At 43.9% G+C, this 26,823-nt stretch overlaps 1 protein-coding gene across 1 annotated transcript in view; it reads left to right on the top strand.

Moving 5' to 3' along the window:
- The window catches only part of kif21b (kinesin family member 21B), a 30,478-nt gene extending 8,535 nt beyond the window's left edge, over positions 1 to 21,943 (top strand). Inside the window, exons 2-34 of the mRNA XM_068742196.1 lie at positions 26 to 248; positions 654 to 836; positions 1,160 to 1,309; positions 1,788 to 1,922; positions 2,127 to 2,309; positions 2,407 to 2,522; positions 2,924 to 3,119; positions 3,817 to 4,006; positions 4,506 to 4,569; positions 4,675 to 4,905; positions 5,720 to 5,843; positions 5,916 to 6,054; positions 6,419 to 6,607; positions 6,701 to 6,900; positions 6,969 to 7,076; positions 7,324 to 7,640; positions 8,078 to 8,261; positions 8,774 to 8,977; positions 9,060 to 9,161; positions 9,652 to 9,817; positions 9,967 to 10,027; positions 10,183 to 10,231; positions 10,817 to 11,061; positions 11,520 to 11,588; positions 11,693 to 11,803; positions 14,115 to 14,153; positions 16,036 to 16,172; positions 16,702 to 16,882; positions 17,104 to 17,268; positions 17,716 to 17,833; positions 18,085 to 18,255; positions 20,857 to 21,056; positions 21,844 to 21,943. Of these exons, the coding sequence (XP_068598297.1) occupies positions 26 to 248; positions 654 to 836; positions 1,160 to 1,309; positions 1,788 to 1,922; positions 2,127 to 2,309; positions 2,407 to 2,522; positions 2,924 to 3,119; positions 3,817 to 4,006; positions 4,506 to 4,569; positions 4,675 to 4,905; positions 5,720 to 5,843; positions 5,916 to 6,054; positions 6,419 to 6,607; positions 6,701 to 6,900; positions 6,969 to 7,076; positions 7,324 to 7,640; positions 8,078 to 8,261; positions 8,774 to 8,977; positions 9,060 to 9,161; positions 9,652 to 9,817; positions 9,967 to 10,027; positions 10,183 to 10,231; positions 10,817 to 11,061; positions 11,520 to 11,588; positions 11,693 to 11,803; positions 14,115 to 14,153; positions 16,036 to 16,172; positions 16,702 to 16,882; positions 17,104 to 17,268; positions 17,716 to 17,833; positions 18,085 to 18,255; positions 20,857 to 21,056; positions 21,844 to 21,943 (5,050 nt within the window). The remainder of the gene's footprint in view (positions 1 to 25; positions 249 to 653; positions 837 to 1,159; positions 1,310 to 1,787; positions 1,923 to 2,126; positions 2,310 to 2,406; positions 2,523 to 2,923; positions 3,120 to 3,816; positions 4,007 to 4,505; positions 4,570 to 4,674; positions 4,906 to 5,719; positions 5,844 to 5,915; positions 6,055 to 6,418; positions 6,608 to 6,700; positions 6,901 to 6,968; positions 7,077 to 7,323; positions 7,641 to 8,077; positions 8,262 to 8,773; positions 8,978 to 9,059; positions 9,162 to 9,651; positions 9,818 to 9,966; positions 10,028 to 10,182; positions 10,232 to 10,816; positions 11,062 to 11,519; positions 11,589 to 11,692; positions 11,804 to 14,114; positions 14,154 to 16,035; positions 16,173 to 16,701; positions 16,883 to 17,103; positions 17,269 to 17,715; positions 17,834 to 18,084; positions 18,256 to 20,856; positions 21,057 to 21,843) is intronic.
- Positions 21,944 to 26,823: the final 4,880 nt, after the last annotated feature.

The following is a 26,823-nucleotide window of genomic DNA, read 5'->3' as shown; positions in this document are numbered from 1 at the left end:
TTTGTTTCTCTGTCTGTTCCCTCAGGATTCGCCCTCAAATGGCCAAGGAGAAGATCGAGGGCTGCCACGTGTGCACGCTGGTCACCCCCGGAGAACCACAGGTCCTCCTGGGGAAGGACAAGGCCTTCACGTACGACTTTGTGTTCGACATCGACTCAGAGCAGCAGAGTATCTACCAGACCTGCGTGGACAAGCTCATCGAGGGCTGCTTGGAGGGCTACAACGCCACGGTGTTTGCTTACGGACAGGTATGACGCAGAGGCTTGGATTTCAGGATTGACGATTTCAAAGTATTTGTTGCACGGCCTTCAGATTTACTGAAGGTGTTATTCTAGTTCGGTAGTTAACGCGCTGATTCTAGACTCTAGATGATAGAACCAGAGGGGTGTGCGGCGCTCATCTGATAGCCACACCCATGGCGACTTTGCGGAGAATGTTGAGGAACACATTTTGAATCTCCATTGACTGCAATGTTAATGAAAATTTAAAAGTGATCCAGAATCCAGGATCTCTTCTGGATCGCCACCGAAATGTAATAAACTGTTCCTGGTAACATTCCCAACATTTCCTGGAGCAGCAGATGAATGTAGGATGTGTGACGTCTGGGAGCGTTTAGTGGAAGGGATTCTGATGTGGAGTGAAATGTGTTTCAGACGGGCTCGGGGAAAACCTACACCATGGGGACGGGCTTCGACGTGAGCCTGGCTCAGCAGGAGCAGGGGATCGTCCCTCGTGCTGTTTGCCAGCTGTTTGAGGGAATCCGGAGCCGGAGGTTACGCGCCCAACAGGCCGGCTCCCAGCCGCCGGAGTTTAAAGTCAGCGCCCAGTTCCTAGAGGTGGGCGACGCTCTGATGTGGATGATGAGCGCCTGCACAGCCATGTTGTAATTAATCCTTACCTTAGGTGTGTGTGTGTGTGTGTCATGATGGATATTGATTGATATTAACCCTAACCAGATGAGACATAGCAGCTCTAGGAGCAGCTGAGGTTTTGGCTGACCTCTGACCCTTGATCCTCATCGCTTCCTTCGACGTCCTCCTTTCGTGTATATCAGAGAACACAGCTGAGAGGAATGAGCGAGTACACGTTCAGCGGTCCGGTATTTGATTACTAATTGTATGATGCTGCCTGTGTGTTTGTGGATCCTGTTTGTTATTAGTTGTACAATGAAGAGATCCTGGACCTATTTGACGGAGCCAGAGATCCAGAGAGTCGGAGCAGGAAATCCAGCATTAAGATCCATGAGGATTCCAGCGGCAGCATCTACACCACGGGAGTCATGTCCAGACTGGTGCACTCGGAGGAGGAGGTGAGGAGGAGACCGTTTCATTTGACTTAAAATGTTTCACGTCTACAAAGATTTCTTGTTCTGAAGGTCATGAAAGGTCATAGAAAAATGATAATGATGATATAGGTCACGTTTTCATTCAAAGCTGTTTTCTTCAAAAAGTTTAGCGTAGATGCTAAAAATATATTGCATACATTTTTGTTATTGCAAAGTTACGTTGTCTTACTAAATGAACACAAACCGTCTTGAATTCCATGCAGAAGTTCAACGACGAGATGAAGACCGGAGTTTTATCAATTATTGAACGAAGTTCTTTGCATCAGTACTTTCAAGAAATCAAAAACAAACTTGTTTTCCTCCTTCAACAATGTGCCGATTCAGTTTTAGATTCCTCTCTCGAGTCGGAAGGTGATCCTGCGATCTGATTCAAAGATGTAGCATTCAGTGATCTGCTTTGTTTTCGATGGTTAACAAACGGCCCCCCCTCGATCCTTTGTAGCTGCTGCAGTGTCTGAAGCTCGGCGCGCTGTCCCGCACAACCGCCAGCACACAGATGAATGCGCAGAGTTCACGCTCGCACGCCATCTTCACCATCCACCTCTGTCAGATGAGAGTCTGCCAGCAGCCACAAATGGTGAGTCTCACGTTTGGAGTTCGGGGCCGAAGATAAACAGTAGTTATTCACGCTTTGGTGAAAACCCTGATCGAGTGAATGAATAAAGGATTTTTTTGGGTATACATTATATATAGTTTACTCTTGTAGAAGCACTAAAGGTGATAAAATAATCGCTGTTTCGAAGCAGTTCACACAAACATTTTTGTCTATCTATCCTGCTAGCAGAACGGAGGAGGAGAGAACGGAGCGTTGAACGGCGTGGAGGCCAGTCCTCTCGCCCAGCCAGAGTTTGAAACGCTGACGGCTAAGTTCCACTTTGTGGATCTGGCCGGTTCTGAGAGGCTGAAACGCACGGGAGCGACAGGAGAGAGAGCTCGGGAGGGAATCTCCATCAACTGTGGACTGGTGAGCCCGACAGAAACGCTGTGATGTGATCAATGTGAGCGTGATAATTAATCCGTGCATGTAGAGGCAAGCGCTTAATCGCGTCGGTGTTTTGTAGCTGGCCCTGGGAAATGTGATCAGCGCTTTGGGAGACCAGACTAAGAAGGGAGGACACGTCCCTTACAGAGACTCTAAACTCACCCGTCTGCTTCAGGATTCCCTGGGAGGAAACAGGTACGTGCACCCAAACATTCATCTATGACATGGAAAAGGAAAGTAACCGTTCTGAAATAATCTGGGTATTCTGCGGTGACGAAAAAGGTCACAACTCTGAAAGCAGGGATCAAAGGAGGATCGTGTGGGCTGTGAACCATTAAAGTCCAAACTCTAATGTTAACAATGAGGCACGTCGACACTCCCATTACATCGTGCCACTCGACACAGTTTGTCAATGGGGAACATGTTGTGTCCTGCTCCTGGTAAAATGTTGAGCTATTAATTGGTTTTACATTATCAGGTGTGAAATATTCAATTATTTATCCGTCAAAGGCGCCAGAATATTATTCAGGAAGGTTCTGGACACTTTGATTTTATACACTCGCTGTAGCCAATCTTCATATTTCCCTCCCCTCCAGTCGCACCGTGATGATCGCCTGCGTCAGCCCATCGGACCGGGACTTCATGGAGACGCTCAACACACTGAAATACGCCAACCGTGCCCGAAACATCAAGAACAAGTTGGTGGTGAACCAAGACAAGACCAGCCAGCAGATCAGCGCCTTGCGGGCCGAGATAGCCCGACTTCAGATGGAGCTGATGGAGTACAAGGCGGTGAGAAGTGACACAATGGTTGTTGATTGGAAACCGAGGAGAGAAATGCAGATGAGAGAGGCTAAAGGTGAAAGATGTGAGAAATGAAATATGTCAAGGCTGTGGAAGAAAGCCAACGCCTGGCTGTCAGAGCGACTGATGCAATGAGGCCAAGAGAGGCTTACATGATGGATGGAAATTCGACAGGTCTAATTTAGGTAAGCAACAAAGGGTAGCGGAGGGTGGGTGCGTAAGAAAAGCAGACGCCATGCTTGCAGCTGATTAGTTCATGAAATGAAATGCATTTCCTGGAAGACGCATTGATAAGGCCTCCACTGCGGCACCGTCGTATGAAGATGAATCAGGGCAGCCTCCGAATTCTACAATGTAAAGAGATCTTGTAGAAATGATGGGGAAATATACAATATATATATTGTATAGTGTTATATATATATATATAATATACAAAACATAAAGTCCCCAAAGAGTCGCAATGTTTTCATCAGGCTTGCCCTCATAGGCTACAAGATGCCAACAGTCAGGCTACCCTAACACCGACTGAGCTGGCCTGGATGCTGCGGTGGGATATTGTGCATTCGTGTTGGACTGGTGGAGGGGACGATCTCAAACTGTGGCTGGATTCAAAGCTGACTGCATCATCAAGCTAGCTCAGTGTTGTGGCATTCGGGGCCATGGTGACATTGTTTTCTCTGTGCAGGGGAAGCGTGTAGCGTGTGAGGATGGTTCAGAGGCCTACAGTGATCTACACCAGGAGAATGTGATGCTGCAGAGAGAAAGCGACACGCTGCGTCTCCGGGTTAAAGCTATGCAGGAGACCATCGACCACCTCAACACCCGTGTCACACATCTGCTGGCCAATCAGGTCGGCGCTCTGCTGACCAAGTCAAGTACGTGATCTCTCATCATTTGTTTGTGTTGATGCACCAAGAAGGGGTTCAAAAAACAGGACAAAAATATAAGCACCATTATCTCCCCTTTCATCAAGGAAGTTTACAATCGGGATCAGGTAATAAATGGATTTTTAATATTTCTCTAAATATTGTGTGTCAAGATTTACGAGAAGAAATCGTTCAGTTGTAGCCAAAACTAGCATATTGACAGTGATCACAAAAGCTGCCTAGTATATGGGTGTATAATCAATTCAGAAATTGGGTCCTTAAATTAGAGCTAGGCCGTACAATGAGCCGGTGACTTGTCCGGGGTGTACCCCCGCCTCTTAGCCGTCGCCAGCTGGGATAGACTTCAGCAACACCTGCAACCCGTATCTGAAGACAAGACGAAGATGAATGAATGAATGAATGAATGAAATTTGAGTTGCTTTTTTTGGATTCCTTTAACTCGTTAATGTTTTTGTGACTTGCATCTCCTCCTACCGTTGAACTGTAGGTGAAGGCAATGAGGAGATCGGGTCTTTAATCCAGAACTACATCCGAGAGGTTGAAGAACTTAGGTAAGAAAGGATGTGTTGTATCTGCTTACAAAAACAAATCAAAATCAATGATTTTTAAATGATTTGTTTCCAATGTTTCCTGTCGTCCTCACCCTCCTCTGTCAGAACCAAGCTCCTGGAGAGCGAGGCAATGAACGAGTCACTGCGGCGGCACACGACCAGACTCTCCTTGCGTTCCCCATTCCCCCCCTCCTCTGTCAGCCCCGCTCCGGGACACCCGCCCGGATCGTCCCCGGCTCCCATGTCCATGGAGGCCGAGATGACAGACGTGTTACGCAGAGCCAAGCTGGACATGGAGAGACTGAAGAAGAAGGAAAGAAGGCAGAGGAGGATGAGGTGATTGAAGAAAGACTAATTTGAGACGTATATAAATGCTCATATTAAATAGTTTTTAAAATCTTCAAGAAACCATGATAAAGTCAACTTCAAGAATTTTCTTATTGCGCTTCTAATTCTTTTATGCGCACCTGTGCTTGTTTTAAAAAGGCCAGAGGATGAATACATTATTGCCCATGAATTCCTCCTTAGTCATTGCTTCTCCCATCTGGCATAAGGCAGCACAAGACGATAAGGGGATTGGGGCAATAAAACTGGGAGGAAGCCAAGACTGAAGCTGAGTTAGGAAAAAAAAGGCATTCTTTAATAGGCCAGTGGGTCTTGTGGGGAAAAAGGCCTAAAACTAACATGCTAATTGAGTTTTGATGGGTTGGAAATGGAGGAAGATGGGAATTCAGAGATGAGGTGGCTCATGATGGTTGTAAAAGAGGAAGCAAAGGGGAGATTCAAATTGCCAATAAAACAGTAAGAGCCTAAAGGACCAAATTAGGGCTAGATGAGCTGAAGAAGACTTTCCAAATGGCTTTAGAGGCTGAATTTGCCTGTAAGCACATGACTTGGCAGCGTTCCCAATGCCTTAATGGTTGTTGTTGGCTGTGTGTGACATTCCACTCGGTGCCAAGCCAAGCGCTTCTGTAATTCATGGTAATGCACAAAAACACTTGAACTCCTGTAGTTGAACTTGAACTAGGAAATCGATCAGGCAAAAGCTAAAAAGGAAAATCATTCAATGGCACTTCTTGAAAGCGTAATTGATATTTGTGTCTTTTCTTAGTGGCTGGCTTAACGGTGAAGCTTTTTTTTCATCCTGTAGTCCGGAGTTGGAGAAAGGTTCGAAGAAGCGATTCAAACTGCACACTCACGAGAATGGAGAGAACAGTCAGAGTCATGCAAACGGACAGAACGAAGAGATCGAATCAGACGACAATTATACTGAGGTTAGCTTCAGCATCCCCAGGAGTAAAGAAAAAATACAAATCCAACTCAACAAAGTGTGCTTCTGTTTGTAGGACATAATGTCTCCTCTGCAAGAGGAGAGCGGTTGTGATGAAGACGATGGGGAAGATGAGGAAGGAGGCAGGGAAGAGGAGGACGGGTTTGACAGTGACGAGAGTCTGGTGGATTCAGATTCCGACTCTGAGGAGAAAGGTGTTTTACAACAAAACAGTGTTATTGTCTGCAGGTCTGCTAATAACTAGAATACATATCTTTAATGAATAAAGTGCCATGCAATGAATCCCAATGTCATTGGTACCAGCAAAGAGTGGAATAACTCGATGTCTGTTTGATGAAATGGCCCCTAAATTCCTATATCCCAAATATGCCTGCGTCACCACGAGCCTCGGCCGCCGTGCAGAGCTGATTGGAGAATGCGATCTTAGCTTATAGATTATTTAAAACAGACATTACTTTAAGACTTCAACTTGACAACCTCTGCTTGATTGTGATGCTGGTCATGTCTTTTTCTGGAAGAAGACATGCAGGATGTAATTTGAACTCCTCTTTTAAGCAGCCAGCTTCCAAGCGGACCTGGCTGACCTTACCTGCGAGATTGAGATCAAACAGAAGCTAATGGACGAGCTGGAGAACAGCCAGCGGCGGCTTCTGATGCTGAAACTGCAGTACGAGGAGAAGCTCATTCTGCTGCAGAACAAAATCCGAGACACGCAGCTGGAGCGAGACCGCGTTCTGCAGAACCTCAGTGAGTTTGTGCCCCCTGGGGTTTGGAGTTTATGCATGTAGTTCTGAAAACCCAGTTGATTAATAGAAAGGCTGATTTTATTTGGCCGCGCAGTGTCCATGGAGAATTACACAGAGGAGAAGGCCAACCGGATCAAGCAGGAGTACGAGAAACGCCTCAAGGAGATGAACCGAGACCTACTGAAGCTGCAGGTGGCGCAGAAAGAACACGCTCGCCTGCTCAAAAACCAGAGCAGGTACGAACGGGAGCTGAAGAAACTCCAGCTGGAGGTCGCTGATATGAAGAAAGCTAAGGTAAGGGTGGAGGACGGAGAGTCCGTTGGGAGAACAAGACAGGATACCTGACCTCCACTTATTTCCAGGTGACGCTAATGAAGCAGATGAAGGAGGAGCAGCAGAGGAGGAGAATGGCGGAGGCAAAAAGGAACCGTGAGATCGCCCAGCTCAAGAAGGAGCAGCGACGACAGGAGGTCAGGCTGCATGACACGTTTAAGTTACCTCTAATGACGCCTGCAGAAATAAAACCATCAGTAGGATCAATGGTTTCAATGAATCTGCTGGATTAAAGCCAACATGTTTGTCATTTCACCATTATTTATTTAAGGACTTATTCATAATCCTGTCATGAAGGGTTTTCTTTTCATGATCAAAACTGTAAATACATAAAGGAAGTCCTTATAAATGATGGAAAACAAACATATCCGTCCTTTCCTTCAGTACCAGATCCGGGCTCTGGAGTCTCAGAAGCGGCAGCAGGAACTGGTGCTGCGCAGGAAGACCCAGGAGGTGTCTGCCCTGCGGCGCCTGGCCAAGCCCATGTCGGAGCGTGTAGCCGGGCGTGTGGCACGCTGGAACCAGACCCCTCAAGTTACGGACTCTGGAGCCGAGTTATCAACCAGTACTACTGCAAGCAGCTCTGAACCCGAGACCGGAAGGATTGTGAGCGGGCTGGTGAGACGGTGGAACAACAAAAACAATGCGTTTGGGTACTTGGGAGAGAGCGAAGGGAGCTTGGATGGAACCAGGGTCATTGGGTAAGATTTAGTCAACTCAACTCTCGACTCCACACGCATTCATGTTAACGGAATTTCTGAAGCAGCTGTAATCAATATTTGTGTGAAAAGTAAGTAAAAGTAATCGCACGGTGTGAAAGTTAGTCGCCCGTAATTTATATTCATCTTAATCTTCTTCAAAATAGATGCCTAATAAGCAGGAATCCACCTGCCTGAATCTAATCCACTAATCAGAGCCAAGGGGAGGGGCTGAAGATGAGCATGTGGGGCGCTGTCCATAGGATGCACAAAATATTGACACGCCCCCTGGCTCTGATTGGTGGTTTAGATTCATGCATTAGGCACTAAATGAGCTTGTTGGTATCAGATTCCTTTCATGTGCGCATTATAAGAACTACTGAGAGGATATAGTGACTCAAAATAGGACCCATTTTTCTTCTCCTCTCCTCTCCTGCCAGCAGCAGGAAGAAGTTGCAGCGTAAGCCAGCAGGTCTAGGCAGCGCTGGAGCGGCAGGCAGGGCCAGCAGTTTCTCCAAGTCTGCGCGTCAGAAGTGGCAGGCCCTGGAGCGTCGCATTACGGACATTGTCATGCAGAGAATGACAATCGCTAACGTGGAAGCCGACATGGATCGCTTAATCAAGGTGGGACCAGCAGTCACGTTTTTAGGTTGTGGTCAAGCTACAGTGTTTGAAGTGGTCTGTTGGGGGTTACACTTGGATTCGATATCACTTGAGAGGAGGTCTTGGTTTTAGTTTAGTTTTTCATTCTGACTTTTTTGGTTGACTTCACATTTTGCACATTTCAGCTCAAAGTGAGTGAAGCTCTCTTTTTCATCGGGTGCTCACTTTTAAGATCTTAAGATCTCCTCCGGCAATGCATGAGAAAAAGTAACTGAATTATCAGAATTAAAAGCATGACCTTTAGGATGCAGATTCTAAGTGTTTGTATTAGAGTCAACTATTTTAATTTCCAATGGCCTTTGCATCTAGAAAATATTGTAGTCCAATAAATCATGAATTACAATTAGATTGATAATATCCATTTTCTAAAAGGCTATGACAATCGTTTTATGTTGGATGCCTCTTATATCTCTTATTTTCCATATCAAAGCTTAATGCGTCTGTTTTTTTGCTTTGCGTTTTTGCCGAGCTAGAAACGAGAAGAGCTGACTGTCCAGCAGGAGTCGCTGTCGCACAAAAGGGAGGTGCTAATGGCAGATGGGGAGGGGCCAGAGGCAGAGGACCGCCTCCTTCAGGAAATTAATGAGGAGATTGAAGTGCTCAATGCAAATATCGACTACATCAATGACAGCCTGTCTGACTGCCAGGCCACCATTGTACAGATAGAAGAGACCAAGGTGCGAGCACGTGCACGCGCTCGCGTTCGGGACGGCGATGCGTTCTCTCCAGATGTAAGGCATGCTTTTGGTTTTCCTGCAGGACGAGCTAGACTCTGTGGACACCTCCGTGGTGATCAGCTCCTGCTCTCTGGCTGAAGCTCGCCATTTGCTGGATCACTTCCTGAAGGCGTCTATAGACAAGGTGAGTTTAGCTTTGCCCTCAGGTGTGTGGAACTTTAAATCCACTAGCGCTGTCAGACCTTTGGCTAGAAATGGATTTTTATTGCTGCATCATATTTCTCATTACTCTGTAACTACTGATGATGAACACAGTATTCCAAACCCTAGGAGTATCACTTTATATTGCATGAGGCAGACCTGAGTAAAGCAAGGTGGGGTTCTAAGTTTTTCGTAGCACACCTTGTTGTGACAAAGCGTGGAAACTGTTTTCTTATCGTGCACGTCGTAATGACAATGCCTTTGGCAGAGGCGTGTGTTCTTGTGTCCTGTGTGTTTTAGTTGACATTGCAATGGCCTGAACTCTGCTTTGAAGTGCAAGTGTGGCTGTCTTCGGACACAGTGCCATCTAGTGGTCTTTCAGTGTACTGCAGGATGATGCCAGTGGCGTCTTTATTCATACAACCCAAAAATAATTGTCCTTCAGAACTATTTTATTGTGTGTGTGCATGCAGAGTTTACAGGTGGTTCAGAAGGAGGCTCAGGTCAGACTGCTGGAGGGTCAGCTGAGGCAGACGGATGTGATTGGCTCGTCTCACAATCACATCATCCTGGATGCCCTGCGAGAAAAAGCAGAATACATCCCTGAGCTCCAGGCTCTTATTCACAATGTACAACAGGGTGAGTTGCCTTTTTCATCTGTGTCAACAGTTTGAAGACTTCGTGCTGCATGTTGCTGTCCAGGTTCTCTGTCTTTATTGTCGCTTGGCGTGGCAGCGGCTGTACTGTTCAGGGAGCTGACAGGTTGTGTATCTCTGTGGTGCTTCCAGAAAATGGTTACGCCAGCACAGACGAGGAGCCGTCTGAGTTCAGCCAAGCCTCTGACAGCAGGTGAGGCTGCAGTCTGCTCACCCTCCGTGCGTAACATGCCACGTCGCCCTCCTTTCACCCGATTGTTCATATTTCCTGCAAAATTCTGTTCTGGAATGTATGTGTGTATGTTTATGTGTTTATATGCCTAATGCTCACATCCTCTTTTCCTGCAGCGTATATCAAATGAAAGAATCCAATAGTCAAGATGATTTCAGAACGAAGGTAAAGTGATGTGTATTGATGTGTATTTATTAGTGGTTCTGCAGAGGATAGACTCGAGCCTGGATGTTGAGGTAGATGCTAAGATGGCTTCACTTCTCATCAGGTGCTGCTGCTTCTTTCTGAACTCGGTTGTATTTTGTTGGTTCTTGTTTTTTTTTCTTGAGTGATTGTTTCTAGACCCGTTCTATAATCTCTGATGTCAGAACACACCATTCTGTCAGAGTGGGTGTTGTACTTGCTTGAACCATCAGATGGCAGTAAAAGCCTTCAAACGTTCATGAATCTTGGTTTAATATTCTGTGTTAATCCCATTTATACTCTTGTTAATGGGCTAGTCACTATTCCTTTAATGTCTTTGTCATTGGTTTTTCTATCCAGCCTTTGTTTGACCTGGTAATTCTTTTCAGCGCGTTTTCTCTCTCTCTATATCTTCTATAAATCACCCTGCTGAACGATATTTTCAGGTTGTACGTTGCTTTCCTCTTTGGCTTTCATTTGATTAATTCTTAATCTTTATGCCATGTTTCAGATTCTCCTATCTCATTGTCTTCCTTCTGCTTCAAATGGTGCGCATGTTTTTTCCAGATGGAGCCTCGTCTGTCCGCTCAGATGAAGGCAGTCTCAGCGGAGTATCTGGGTCCTGTCCTGGACCCCGCATCAGGAAGCAAGCAGCAACACATCACCAAGTCTCTGGCCTCACTGACAGACATCCAGGAGGACGGCCTGAGCCTGGCAACGGCAAGTCTGGGACTCAGCCTGGCTCTGCGAGACCCCTACCACCGAGACCTGGTGTCCCGCACAATCAGCCTGCCTGTCAGGGGACACACTTTGTAAGTGAATCTGGAGGTGAAGCGAGTGAAAGACGGATCCTTTCACAGTTTCTGGGAAATGAGAATGTTTGAAGCTTCTATATGATCTGTAATGATTAATGACATTAACTATAGTACTTCCATTGGCTCTGGTTTTAGAGCATTGTGTTTGCACCTCTAGTGCTTCCCAAACTTTTTTGGGGGGGAAGGGTCAAACATAACAGTGTTTTTTCATCGTCACATTAAAACTCAAAATGAGAAATGAAGATCGGACATACGTCAATGTGATAAGTTGACTGAAGTTCAAAAGAAATGAGCTTTCTAGATACTTTAGTCTGATAGAAATGTTGGCAATCTGAATAAAACCAACGAGTTGATCCCCAACTCAGCCTTAGATGTGTATCATCTTTCTTTGACCTCATCTAAAGCTTATCGTAGCTCGATTTCTGTGTGTGTGTGTGCGTGTGTGTGCGTCTCAGTCCCAGGCAGTCCCGGGGTTACGATACTTCTCCCATAACCAGGAGGAAGTCTTACGACCGTGCGTACAGGTACATGCATTGTGATAATCACATTTTTTGAGTAAATGATTTTCATGTCAGTCTTTTGGTCTTTCTCTTTTCTTAACTTTCTGCAACCTCCTCCTCTTCATCAGGCCCACCGATGGTTACACTCCCCCGTCCTCCCCTCCCCTGAGGGCCAGGAATGACCGTAATGTCTTTTCAAGGCTCACCAGTAACCAAACCCAAGGCTCTGCGCTGGACAAGTGAGTACGCTCTCTCACGTACACACACACACACACACACACACACTGTTTTAGTCCTTTTCGTCTCCCACACTCATCTTATCCATTCAATCTCACTTTTACTGGGAACCATTCTTTCCTTGCTTTTCTTCCCTGCCGGTCGATGGGTTCACACCTTTTGAGAGAAAAGTACTTTTGTCCTGGGAGTAGTTGTACCTGTGTGGATTTTCTATTGTAGCGGCCTATCTTCAAATGAATCACCCGCTCGGATAAAAAGATTCTAACATGGAATTAATGTAGCAGCAGCTTGTGCAGACATTCACAGACATACAGTGAGATGAAGTCAAACAAATACAGCCGCAGACGACTCAGAGCTGCGTTTAACGACACCAGCAGCAAGGTGTTTCTCATCCATGTATAGGAGTTACCAGGAAGGAAATGCAAACCAGCAGGGAATGTGCTGCAAGCTTGCAGTTGTGGTTGAAAACAAAACCAAGCTGTGGTGTCTTCTGCCCATGACAATGATGGAGAGAGAAATCAGCTTTTAAAATCTAATCTAGTCTAATGTAGCAGCGCTGTAATAAATCTTATCTCATAATGTTGAATGTTATTGAATAATGTGATTTAATTTATGGTAATCTTTCAGGCTGGCTGTGCCGGATTGGTCTGTATTTCTGTATTTGTTTTTTGTTTAATCATATCTACAAAATAAAATGTAAATTGCCCATCTCTGTGTAAAGTGTGTACCGGTCGTCCAGCTACATCAGAATGTAGATGCTGTATGAGATGCTACGAAGTCACCAAGACTGGAATGGATAATCCGCCTTTTCCCTCCGTGCTCATCATCAATTCCAACTTTTCCATTCTGACAAATTCCATCAGATAATTTGAGTCAGTGTTTGCCTCGGCTCTGAAATCTTCATTAATCCCAATTCTTAGCAGGGATGCTCTGAGATTCTTCAGGGCGTTGTCCGTCTTGTTGAGGGTATTTAAAATCCTGTGGGTGCTCGTTATCTAGAGCGAGGGAAGGTAAGCGAGTTGGTTCGTCTCAGCTTCCTATGCAGGACTTGTTGGCCATTTTGAACTGAGAGCTGATAAGAGAAACCCTCAAGTCGAGGAGAAAGAAATGCTGTTCGGCATTTCCATTCATGTATCGTCACAATTGATGGTTATTTAAGTTATTTTTATCATTTGATCATTGGCACTCTCATTTTGTCAGGAATGCATGCATGCACTGAAGTGAACTTTTTTAATCAAAGACTCATAAATGAGCTTTTTTGATTTTGTTGGGCTTCATTGTCTAAACATTACTGACGCTGACCTGAGCTGACACTTAATTAATCATCACAAGCACGAGCCCAAAGTTAAGTGAACCTAATTTATTGAAGAATTAAAAAGGCGGCGTTAGTCGTCTCTATGAATTCTGCTTAATTGCACATCAAATGAGAGGCTGTCTGTTATGTGGGGACAGCGTTCATCTTTGTAAGTTCACAAAGCCTATTCAACTTCAAAATGTCACTTCTATGATTTTGTCTGCATGCATGAATTCAGTTTCTGTTTTGTGCTGATTGATATTACGATGGAATTGTTGCCGGTGAAACTGGGGTCAAGCACTTGACACAGATTTGAAACGCGCCTTAAAATGCGGAAGATCGGTTTTGATCAATGTTTCCCCGTCTTCTTTTGGATCAATAGGCTCTGGACCTTCGATCGTTGAAATCAACGTATTCATAAAGGATTTTGTGTCGCGTCTGTCAAAGGCGGATATTACTACGCTAATCGCCACCCTGGCCTGCAGTAAATACACGAAGGAGAGGAATTTCTATCATCAGAGCCTGTTTTTTTCATTTTATTATGAGTATAAAGCACAGACTCTCAGTGACAGCCCTTCGGCTATTAAATATTTACAATATAATAACACTTATATTGCGTTGTTCCACACAAAGCAGCCTCGCCAAAAGTGCAAATAGGTGTGTTTCCCAGAATGTCAAACTACCCCCCCCCCCCATACCTTTAATGTTAGCCACGAAACCAGCCGGTCGGTGCTGTTTGTGGGTGTGGCTATACAGCAAACATGTTTTACCGCTGTAAACATGGAGGCAGTGGCCGAGCAATGCAGCCTGTTCAGTGGTCACTTCAGACGAGTCGGACACGCTTCATTGCTTGACTGAGCGTTCCTGTCTGTCTGTCGCTGTGTCCTGTCTAAAACCCTTTCTGCAGTCACTCCTCCTTTTAACCCTTTTGCCAGCAACCATCCTCGCTCTCCTTTCTGTGGTTAACCCTTTCCTCTTCCTCCCAATCTTCCCCTTTCCCACTCCTCTTCTGCCTCTAGGTCGGATGACAGCGACTCCTCGCTCTCTGAGGTGCTCAGGTAGAGGAACTGTGTTTGCCACACTCTGTTTTCCCCATTTTCCTGTTGACTCACCTGGTGTAATCTCGTCTCACCCGTGGTCAGTGCCCTTGTGCAGCCTTTCCTCCACCTCCCTTTCCTCCTCGGTGGGTGAGGCGTCTGTGGTGCATGTTTTAACCACACGGATTTCTTCACCCACTGGCCTTTCACACATGCGTGGTGTTGCGCTTCTTTGTGGTGCTGCTCGCACATGAGACGAATGAGCATCACTACTTTGACAGAGACTGCAGACAAATAAATAGGAAATAAGAAAATGTGCAAATTTAGATAAACATCATATAAATGTAGTAACTACCTGATGTTTTGATCAATAGTCTTTTTAAAGATAACAAATATACACATTTTATGGTTTCATTAGTCTCACAGTGTTTGGCCCTGAAACATCTGCCAGCAGTCTCCACATTGTGCACAGCGCAGCAGCCCTAAGATCTTCCACACTCGATAGAACGGGAAAACTCTGTTACTCAGACAGTTGCAGTACTTTAAGAAGTAGATTGCTGTATTTATCGTGATCACAATATCTTGTCCTTAAAGACAAAAACAAAAGAGGAATTATAAAGGAAATATTCTGAATAATAGTTTGATGATGGTATACAAAGACATTTGTGACAGTAAGTATAGAAGTTTTTATAAATATTGAACCACTACTTCTTGTTGTTAATACTAGTGCTACTATTCATTAAAATGGATCTGCTACTCAAATCCTACTTCTACTACTTTTTTAAAAGATTCCTCCCCTTTATTTGTCATCTGTTAGAAATCATTAACTGTTATATCCTTTCCATGAGAGAAATAGAACAATGCTGGGTGGGGCAGATTGTCTTATTTTTCCATCATAGGCAGGATTTGTAGCTCTGCAGAGGTTTTCTATGGGCCCTAAAAGATAATTGCCTGTAGAGATGCTGAACTGCGTATAAGCGCCCACCTGCCTTACGGAGAAGAGATGATGCATGTGGCCCTGAAGACGTCTCGGGACATTGCATTGTGGTTTATTTTTGAGTTGCTTGCTGCTGTGAGGTTGGTTTTCTGGTCTGTGATTTTTTTAGAGCTTATTTTGTGCAAGTCGCTCATCTTTTGTTTTGCATGCATCATTTTACTGTTAGCTGTTGACTGACGGCATTTTTGTGCATTGTAAGGATAAGCTATGGCAGAAGGTATAAGTGTTAATTTTTTTTGTTTTTGACGTGTAGTTTTGTTTGTGTGTTTCGTTCGTTAAGCACACCTCTGTGATTTGCTTACGCGATGCAGAAATCTTTCCCCTTTCTTTCTCTTTTCCTCTTCACATTCTCCCTGTTTAACTCTCTAGTATTCTTTTTCACACACATGGACACGACCACTCGTGTTATTAGAGAGCCCACCAGGGACCAATTTCCCCACATGTCTCCCACTTCTTCTCACCCTCTGTACATTCTGTCTCACTCTGCTGATTGTTCTCCAGGCACTCCGGCCAGTCACTGGAACACGGTTCTTTCTTCAGTTAGAAAAATTAAGTGACTGTTTGTGTGTGAGAGGAGAGACAGAACAAGTTGAATAGGAAAGCAGCTCCTTCTATTATAGTGACTTAATTAGACTGCTGCCACATAAAGGAAGGAGGGAGGGCTGGGAAAACCAACAGCTAATTGTGGGTGTGTAAGCGTGTTATTTCATATGCATAGTATTTTAGCGCTGCATCATCTGAATGAATCCAGCATGGGTTTGTATTTTCTCTGTGCAAAGGAAAGAACATTGGTGTGATCACGTGCATGCGTGTGACTGACTGCATACATTTGTAAATGTGTAAAAATAAATCAGTCTTGCTGAGTTATACTGAAGCAAGTGTGACATATGCGTGTCTGATCTCTAGGGGTGTGATCAATCCCACTGGGGGAGTAAAAGGGGGTCGAACAGCACCCCTCCAGTGCGTTTCTGTAGCCGAGGGCCATTCGAAGCCCGTCTTGTGTGTGGAGGCTACAGATGAGCTGCTCTTCACTGGATCTAAAGGTATTAATGCCAATGAGAGAAGTGTTCTACGCTATACTGACTGTACTGCAGCTGCTGCTGTACTAAAGCAATCCGCGTGATCAGGTAACAAACGTTGTCATGGCTGAAATCCGAAACAGCTTGTTATATAGTGAGCATCATAGATGCCGTTCATCTAATACAGTAGATCTACTAATATATTTTACTTTAAAGAGTGCCATTCTAGATACTGATAGATGGAGATCTCTCATTGCTATAGATGTTAACCATCAGGATGAGCCAATCTGCTCGGAGTAAATTATTGATTATTTACTAATTATTGATTATTTACTAATATCTGTTACTGAGCAGTGGTTCTCACTTCCTTTGGACAATTAAACCTGGAAATTGCCCCAAAACATTTCAAGGGATGAACTCAGAATTTAAAGGATGGCAAATGTATTTATCTAATCGCCCGATGCCAGCAAATAGCAAAAATCACAACGAATGAATCGCCTGATCGTTTGAATCGAGGGTAATATGCATGAACTTTCCTCCTTCCTGCCGCTAGATCGCACCTGTAAGGTCTGGAATCTGGTAACGGGTCAGGAGATTGTTACTCTCAAAGGACACCCAAATAACGTGGTGTCGGTCAAATACTGTCCACAATCCTGCCTGGTCTTCTCCGTGTCCACCTCCTACATCAAGGTGTGGGACATCCGAGACTCTGCCAAGTGTGTTCGCACACTCACGTAAGTTTCTTCTATCTAATGACTTGGATGGAACAAAAAACATTTGAGGATGTGTGTGACAGGTGTGAATTTTGTGTTTTTACTGTTGGGTGATCTGCTTCAAGTTGCAGAGAAGTGACATACAATTAGAGGAAGTGACGGTGTTAAAGGAAGAGACATTAATCTTGTCTCTGTTTCCCCAGTTTGTTTCTCTCTCTCATTTCCTCTCCGCTCCCCCACAGGTCATCTGGGCTGGTGGTTTCAGGTGACGCGTGTGCAGGTACCACCACCCGCACAATAACCTTTGCCCAGGGTGAATGTCAGATCAACCAGATCGCCCTCAACCCTTCAGGCTCTGTGCTCTATGCTGCTGCTGGAAACTCAGTTCGCATGTGGGACCTCAATAGGTACATTCATTCATTCATTCATTCATTCATTGCCATTTACGTCTCAATAGTCTATGTATTAATTTTTATGCTGTCATTGATTCATTCCTGCGGATTAAGACGTACAATGTACATCCACTCGTCAAATGTTGATCAACCACACAGCTGAATAATAACTGAACGAACAGATATAAAAGGCTAATACACATATCTGCTGGTGAGTTTTATGTTTCCAAATAGGCCAGGCTGTTTTCACTGAGGTCCTCAGACCCATGAAATTATTGAGAAGTTAATGTGTTCAATATCCCTCAGTGCCTTTGCCAATGAAATCACTGTCTGTGCGGCCTCACTTTACCTCTGAGGCGGAAGGTGATTTCATTCAGTGAAACTGACACCTTGAAACAGATCTTTGTTTTTCCACTTTTGCTGCGTGTGTGTGTGTGTGTGTGTGCGTGCACGTGCACATAGGATGCAAGGAATGGGGAAGCTGACAGGCCACATAGGCTCCGTCATGTGTTTGACAGTGGGACACACTCTGCTGGGTAAAGACCAAGTAATCACCGGCTCCAAAGACCATTATGTCAAGGTAACACACACATGCGTCTTACCTTCTGGGCAGAGAATGAATTCATCCACCATGTAACAGCTGTGCTGTATTTAATGCCTTTTCATCGTGGAACGCTGCCACACTATTTAATATCACGCACTGTTACGCTGCCATATTTCTTTTCAGCATAAACACTCGAAGGTGGGACAGAGATGGGCCTTCATTGCACTCCTTTCTGCGTTCTACGTGGGCTATAGTCTACAATCTCTCGCTTCCTTCTTTCTCCTTAGGTTTTTGACGTGGCAGAAGGAACTCTGGGTAATGTAGGCCCAGCTCACAATTTTGAGCCTCCACATTATGACGGCATTGAGTGTTTGGCTATACATGGGGATGTGCTGTTTAGCGGGTCGAGAGATAACGGCATCAAAAAATGGAACTTGGAGCAGCAAGAACTCACTCAGGTGTGTATGAGTGTGTGTGTGCCTCAAGTATTGTACATGTTCAACAGGGTGAAGGCGTACCATTGTCTGAGTCTTATTTTCAAAGGAATGTTGCATGTGCTGATGTCTCTACTCACTATGTGAAGTCAGCAGATTTGAGTTCAGCAGAAAGATTTTATACATTCATCTCAATATTCATGAGTTCACACATCAAAGATTAGAACCTGGCTGCTCGTGGCGTTATGCTGCTGCAGGTAGAAACATGCTCTGGTTCTCTATTCAAATTGTTGACTTCTCTCGTATCAACGTGCGAGCAAAGCCAGTCTTTCCATTTGATCTATATGGACCTGGTCTAAAAACACATTTGGAGATTATTATGGGATGATGGCAAAAACTCATGATGTGACAACACACACACACACACACACACCCACACACACCCTGTACGGCTTGACACTGTGCTCGTTATCTGACACTGGCTCTGCTGTGACAGTGGGAAGCTTCTCTGCTAGTTGAGCATTCAGGTGGTGCTTGGCGCCCTTCACCTCTTCCTTTACCTAAAATGCTCTGTGAAGAAAGTCAGTAGAGAATTGTCAGGTGTAATGTGGCAGGAAAGCACTGTGTCAACATTAGGAGAGCCCACATGCATTGCAGCCGCAGGCAAAGGAAAGTCAGTGTGTGTGTGTGGGTGTGTGTGTTGCTCCATATGTTAATAATACATTATAATGCACCATGTGGATGGATTACACATTTGCATGCACAGTAATATGCAAATAAATTAAAAAGTTCTGCTCAATATGCACAAATTGTATTTAGCGGTTGAACAGAAAAAAGAAACACGAGACGTTATTATTTGCATTCTACAGCTGTGTTAAATCAACCCGGGCAGCGCTGTGGTCTGCAGCATATGACTCTAGCTTCATTTATGAAGCAGCTGACACAATCCGTTTCACAGCCCCTCACACCCAGGCGCTGTCTAATTATGTAATGGGATCAAATTGTGGTTTGGGGTATAGTAGAATATACTAAAGGAGACTCTGGATTGCTGCTGCAAGCTGTTCTGCTGTGGTCCGACTGTTGAAATGCATATGCCATAGTGCATTTTGTTCTTACTCATCACTGGAGTTTAGGGATTCTGAGTTGAGATCCAAAAGCAGCTTCAAGTTTGGGCGTAACTGATTTGTTAAATCCATCCACTCTCCTATGGAGGAAGCTCATTTCTTGGTTCTTTCGGTCACCACCCAAAGCTCGTGATCATCGGGGAGGGTAGGAACGAAGCTCGACCGGTGAATAAGAGAGCTTTGCCTTTCGGCTCTGTGCAGAGTCTGCATTACTGCAGATGCTGCACAGATCCACCTCCACCTCCGCCTCGCCATGCAGCCTGCATTGGTGTCACAATAAGTCGCTCTGAAGAGCTCCGGCAATTCAAGCAGGGCACCAATCTGCAATAAGTCCTTTAGATAGTTCACAGTCAAATGTTAGTGCTACTAAATAAAAAGCGTTTAGGAACGACGTCAACTCAAAGTGGCATGGAAAGTCACCGAATGGGGAAACGTAACTTTTTTCAGTAACTGAGTTGCAAACTTTCTCTAGCATTAGCATCAGCACAAAAACCTGCGCAGAGACCTGGATTGATTGGGTTTCTGTGGCTGAGCTGCAGCATGCAAGTCTTACATCACCAAGCAGAATGCCAGTTTTTGAATGGAGCGCTGTGAATCCCAGCTTGACTGAATACTGGAGCAGCGGGAACGTGTTCCGCGGCGTGACGGATCACTCCGATGGCGGAGTCTTGGTTTGGCAGACCTATGCCAGGAGAACATTATTTGCCTGACTGTGAGCAGTAGTGATTGGTGAAGGAGGGCAAGTGTTCTAGCTACAAAGGGCGCAGCAGGTCCAGAATGATGCCTACAGGAATTTGGAAAGAGAAGTCAGTTCCTGGATGTGTCGCAATCCTTGGATCATTTGGGCGCTTATCCCTTGTGTGCAAACAAGTTATGCAGGATACCTGCTGGAAACATTTTGGGGAATGGCTTATTATGACGGTTATTTTGATTGGACAGCTTAATTGAAAATTCATCAAATAAACATAACAGCAAATATAGCATAATTACAGAAAGATGAATTAATCTGAAGCCCAGTTAATTAAGAGATACAGAATAATAAATTAAGTCAAAAACGATGAAAGGTTGGTTAAATTAATGTGTAAACACCTTTCAGGGGATTTATTTTGAAGCGCTGTTAATATTTTGCAGAATTTCTTTCAATAGCTCGCCTCTGCATCACCACAGACTCTGTTCTGCTTATTTTAAATGTGTGATAAATAAAAGAAAAAGAAGAAAGATCTCAATTTAATCAGGTTATTTTGCCATTCCTTAGAAGTATGAAAAATAAAGTTCCAGATAAAAGTATCAATGTTTTACTCTTGGGAGTTTTTAATATTAAAGTAAGGGTTTGATTGAACATTATTTTGTATGAAATCTTAAAGGTCATATAGACATTAGATCTCTTTATTTGGCCTGAATGACTCATAGACCCGCCTTCATGTTATGCAAAAGCTGTCCTCATGTAATCCCTTCGTTTCATCGCTGTCATTTCTACGTACATTTCTCTCTAACCCTACAGCAGATACCCAACGCTCATAAGGACTGGGTCTGCGCTCTGGCCTATGTCCCGGGCCGACCCATGCTGCTGAGCGCCTGTCGTGGCGGCATGCTGAAGGTATGGAACATAGACAACTTCACCCCCATAGGAGAGGTCAGAGGTCATGACAGCCCCATTAACGCCATATGCGCCAACTCAAGACAGATCTTCACTGCATCCAGGTAAGACAAAAAAGACTGCACTAAACCCATGCTCATAATGTGTCTCAGTAAGTGTCCATCAGCTGGGACCCGTCTCAGTGCTGGTTGAATGCCAGAATTGGTTCAGGCTACGCAGTTCAGCTTTGCGAGAAACATTTTTCTTCTTTGCTGTGACATTTGATACGAGCCTATAACTGTTAATTAGCGATCTGTCTAGTACGTTCTTTTGTGCGAGTGGCTTTATGATAGCTGTTTTCCGAGGCTGTGTGAAACACAACTGACAGAGGAGACGTGTTAAAATTTGGAAAGGATCTGAGGCGCTGCAATTCGAAAGCCCGTTGGCACAATGTCAAGGCAGCAGGAGGAGGTTTTCAGATGTTGTATGGCTAGACAGACTGGCAGGCTTTATTTATCCAAGGCTGGGAAATTCCTGCATTACAGCGGCCCAGTGGGAAAAGACAACGCATCGAAGAACAAAATAATCTCAAATAGTGGGAAAAACAAATGAGGAGAAGGTGGTCAAATAAAATACGTGGACCCATGAAATAAAGTAGTTTACATCTTTACAACGCACTCTCCAGATTGGTGTTGAGTGATTGTTTTATTAAAGATAAATAAAAAATACAATCCATTTACTTGTATTACTGCTCCTTCTTTTGCTGTCTGCTCTTTGTACCTGTTTCATTACTTCTTTGATAGTCATGATCTCCTGCTGTTTATCTGCATTTCTCACTTCTCGTTCTCAACTGCTCCTCCTCTCCTATCCCCGCCTTACCTTTACCTGTGTGCCTCCATCTTCTTGTCCCAGTGACTGCAGGGTGAAGCTGTGGAGCTATATACCAGGCCTGACCCCATGTCTTCCTCGACGGGTTCTGGCCATCAAGGGCCGAGCCACCAGTCTCCCATGATTGCTCCTTCTCTGCTCACCCCTTCTTCCCTCTGGTACTCTCTTAAAAATGTCCACCTCTGTATCCCCCCCCCTTTACCTGTGTGGCACCTACATTTTTGTGTTTACTCCTGATCTCTTTTCAGGCTTCTCTTCATGTTTTTTTTTTTTATTGTGTTTTCTGTTTTCACAGTTTTCTGTTCCGCTGAGTTTGACTTCTTCTTTTAAAACTTCCATTCATTTTTAAACCACTTTCTCGTTTGAATCATTTCCTGCTGCAAAGACATTCCTGGGAATCAAATCGATGCTTAAAGGCAGCTATTTAACTGCCTTTAAGATGGTACTTTTAGAGAGCAACCACTAAATTGACTCAAATTAGCAAGACCAATCAAAGGGCACAGCCAACCTGTGGTAGTTAATGAGAAACGTGATGCTGCCCAGGAGATAGACCACTGCTCTGATGTCATGACTACAACAGTGGGAATGTGCAAGAAAGTGTAAATTAAATAGTTTGACGTGTGCATATGCATGCATGTGTGAAATGTACTACAAACACAATTGCTGTGATGTTCAGTGGGTTATTTTGAAGTGAAGTTCTGTCTCACCGATGTTGTGTTGCTGTTGTGTTGCCCTTGATTTCCTTTTCTCGCCACACATCCTTCCTCTTCCTGTTTCTGTTTCTGTGCAGTGACAAGTCGGTAAGGATGTGGTCCTCAAAGCCGTGGAGGAAGAGGTGACGACTGAAGGGGTTCCTTTGTCGGCCATCATGCTGCTATTTCAGCCACCGATCGGTGGCCTGCTGTCTTCTGTCAGTGAGACGGGGAGCTGAAAACGCTGTTTCCAAGGCAAAGAAGATTTTTCTCTGTGAAGGTGCAAAACAACAAAGCAGAGGTGGAAATCATTCTTAAAGGCAAAAGTAAACTATGTGCATTTCAGTAAAAAAAGAAGAAAATTTGCAAGTGCTATTTGGAGTGATGCCATCTGGACAAGGCAAACCGTATATTGCCGGCTGTGGAAGCGTGAGGCTGAGTAGTTTCTACCCTGACATGGAAATGACCACAGCCTGGTATTAAAGGAAAGGAAAAGTGCCCTTCTGTTTTTTTTTTTTAAACCAGACTGGAATTTGGTGAATTCTGCACATGCACATTATTTGTGTATGGGTTGTCAGAAAGCCAGATGTTATTAAATAAAACCAACTGGGACCGCTGTTACTCCATTCAGGATCCTGAACACAACGGAGGCTTATGCCACGAGATTTAACAAGAAAATGACATAGAATAAACAAACTTTTTTATTTCATTCCAGATAGACTATTTGATCACTTTTAACTCGGGTCACTCTGAGTATGTCAATGATGTTTTTTGTGACTTTTACTTTTATTTATAATTTTTGCTACCTCAGTAAACGTTGACATGAGGTGGGAGAGGACTTTTCTTTTATGGGTTTCTGTAAGCAAACTGAATATTTATTCTGAATATATTATTATTCTGAATATTTTCCAAGACTTTTACTGAAAGCTGCTGCAAGTCACTTTTATAAAAACAACTTTCTGTCACTCAAACCTTCGACCTCACAGTCGAACATGAGAATAATACTAATGCAAAAAACAACAACAATTACATTGCATTATATCTAGTGCTCCTAATGCCATTTGCAAGAATTCACCGTGCCTGAACCTAAACCACATTTTTCCCAAAAAGCTGTCTCATCCATACTTTCATTCTTATAATCAATCTTGATAAATCTTGATAAATCCATCAAGGACGAGAAGGCTTCGGAGTTCTGCATCCAATGTTTGGCCCGTTTTGAGAATGCCATCCAGGTACTCCAGGGAGGGGCTTTGGGTCTTCGGCTCCATTAGGCCTCTTCCTCTTTGGTGGTTTGGTGGTAGATTCGGGCACTTTGGATTCATGCAGATAGGATTATGAGCACTAGATTGGGTTATTCAAGTCTGTTTTTTTATATATTATCTCACTTGTACTCTTTGAGGACAGAGTCACCATTTTAGTTTTTTTTTTAATTGTTTAATACAAAGTTATTTTTATACAAGCTATCTACTGCAACTGTAAGGCCTGACTTTTCATCTCTGTGGATGTGTCCTCAGTGACTCTCTGGCTATCGTACTGTGTACCTGCTGACCTTGCAAACAGGAAAGCACACATCCAGTAGCACAACTAAGGTACCACTGGGCACCGGAGGACTAGACTGGATTGTATTATCTTCTCTGTAAAGTGCTCACTGCAGTGGAATAATGACACACTCCTCCATGTACAAAACACAAATGGTACACACCTGCAGCACAGACTGAGAGACATTTGAGGGTCCGGTACGGCATTGAGGCCATAGTTCCTGACCATTATCTTGACCACGCAACAGTAAATATGACCCATACTTGCCATTTATTCTCCAGATAAGTATTCATAGGAGCCCTCTAGATTCCTCCCACCTGCTTTCAGCTCCACTCTGATCTTTAAGGTAATCAGAACTGTCAGACTGACCAGCCTTACACGAGAGTCCACCTCCTTCCATTCTGAGTTTGTCCTAGGAGTCTATTTAATGAGAGGTCTTGAAGCTCTACCAGCTACTTTTCAGGCAAGATTATTCTGGTGTAAGTAGGTCAGAACGTAGAGGGCTCTCGGATTAGAATCCCAGTTTTCTTTTACCCGCTATTTGCGGCGAGGAAAATCTTGCTGTACCAGTGTACTGATGTGAAAGTCTGGCTACACACATGCACAAAGATGTTGCTGTCTTCCATCTGGCCTGATGGGCCCTGGCATCCCACCGTATGTTCGTACAGTCATCGTGTCACTTTAATGGCAGCTCTGTAGCGCTCCACTGACACACACTGTGTATGTGCACATCTTCTATCGACAGCCGTTATGATATAAGACTTAAAAGGCAGTGAATTGTCATTTTGTTCTGAGAACTTAAAATGCTATGCATTCTTCACTTTCCATTTATGAACATGGGCTTTTGTTTGTGATACGCAGCTTTTAAAAGTCTTACCGCTTGCTAAAATTCCACTTTATATCCGAATATCACAAAAACACAGTTGATTGATGAATCGCAGCGTCTGTTAAAAAATATTGTTTATTGAAGACCCAGAAACGAGCCTAATTAAAGCAAGCTTGTGTTATAAAACAGCTGAATGCTTCTTACAGTCCAAAATCAAGCATAGGTTCTAGTTTTGTTTTGGGGTCGGGGATAGTTGGTGAAAATGTCTGGACACGGCGAATTTGTTGAAGCTTCAATTCTTTTTTCTTTCTTTTTTTTACACTTGTAATGTTTAGAAACTCAGGGAAAAGTTGATTACTTGACTTTGTACATGCTGGTAGCTCTGAATAACTCCAAATGCCTTGTTTGAGAAATAGTTATGTTTTACGTTGAGAAAAAGGTACTGTCTGCATCCTCCACGTTTATCGACAAATCTAATTTCCATGTTACATTTTATTTAATTTTTTTGTGCATCTCTGTGTAAAATGAACTGAGCTTAAATGATTTCTTCCAAATCTGGCCAAAGTTGAACTCTGAGAAGATACGCACTGATCATTGACCAGAACTAATTGTTTAAAATATGTATAAAATATATTCAATGTTTAGTAGTTCTATCTGTAAGACTGGTTTGCCTGGTACAAAATGGATTTGTCTGAGAAATTAACCTCATAAAGTAAAGGAGAAGACGTGCTGGTTTTTCCACTTTTTATTATGTTCTTTCCCAAATTAACACCCGGACCTTCTGGTGTGTTTCATGTGAAAACTATTCTATGGCAGCCTTTCTGTCTGTTTCTCCGTGTTTTGAGCTGCCTGACTGCCACAGAGGTCGTTGAAGTGCTGTCGCTAAAGGCGCTTCCTGAGGTGCCCCACAGTTGCTGTTAACACTTGAATGGATTTGCCAACAGAATCTTAGGATTCGGCCATTTGTTTGTATTGTGATGCATGGACAGTTAATGAGTTGTGCATAAAAAATATGTACCACAAATGTTGAGCATGCTTCATTGCTTGGATGATTTGTTGTGCCCAAGCTTAAATGATCCTCTGGCCTCAGCCTTTCTGAGGCTTGTATTCTGCTGGCGTAAATACCACATCATTATTTAATGTGTAAATAGCCGCCGCTTGTAGTGTTAGAAATGTGATCTAGCTGAGGTTAACTGTCTTCTTTCTCACCCGCTGCCCTTAGAGCATTTGCTGCAAGTTAGAATTTACTTGTGTTTGAACAGCGAACGCTGCTATGAATAGTCTATGGACTGACTAGATTTAAAACTAGTTTTAGACCTTTCAAAGGCGAAGGCACTGAAAATTGTAGAGAACTAGGTCTACTGTAGCTTTAGAAATCATTGATATTACTACTTGTGCTGATACAGTATGTAAAATAGCAGTCAATGCATAGACAGACAATAATACCCTGTATGCCCCTACCTTTGTTCCGCACTTTTTCTTTTAGCAGATTTTACCTGAGGATAATCATTTTCACTTTGGCCTCGCAGCATGCACGCCATCGTAGATGAAAAAGAGACTCCAGCTCCATCATGGTTTCCCTTATTTCTGCCGTTTGTCCTCTTAATATTACTAGTGAGGAACGGGTCATATGGCCTTGTAAGTCAACCAACAGGTGTTGCTGCCTTAAAGAAAAGAATGTGTTTTCCTTCGGCTGTGGGGAGGATGGGATAGCATTTAGCATTTAGGGCTGCGGATCAAGAGGACGCTTTACTGCCATGTGGGGACACACGTCTTGGACAGCTGCACAAGTCGTTTTTCTGCAGGGATTTTTTGTCACATATGTGAATGCAATATGTGACACTGTCTGAAATAGGTAGTCATGGGACATAAATACAGGGTCAAAGGTCATTTGTGCCTTTTATTGCTCAGTAATAAAGTGTAAATTTGTGTACAGTGTTTTTTTAT

The sequence above is a fragment of the Brachionichthys hirsutus genome, chromosome 8 (genome assembly GCF_040956055.1).
Source record: "Brachionichthys hirsutus isolate HB-005 chromosome 8, CSIRO-AGI_Bhir_v1, whole genome shotgun sequence".
Classification (NCBI taxonomy): Eukaryota; Metazoa; Chordata; class Actinopteri; order Lophiiformes; family Brachionichthyidae; genus Brachionichthys; species Brachionichthys hirsutus.
This window is presented reverse-complemented; position numbering and strand designations above follow the sequence as displayed.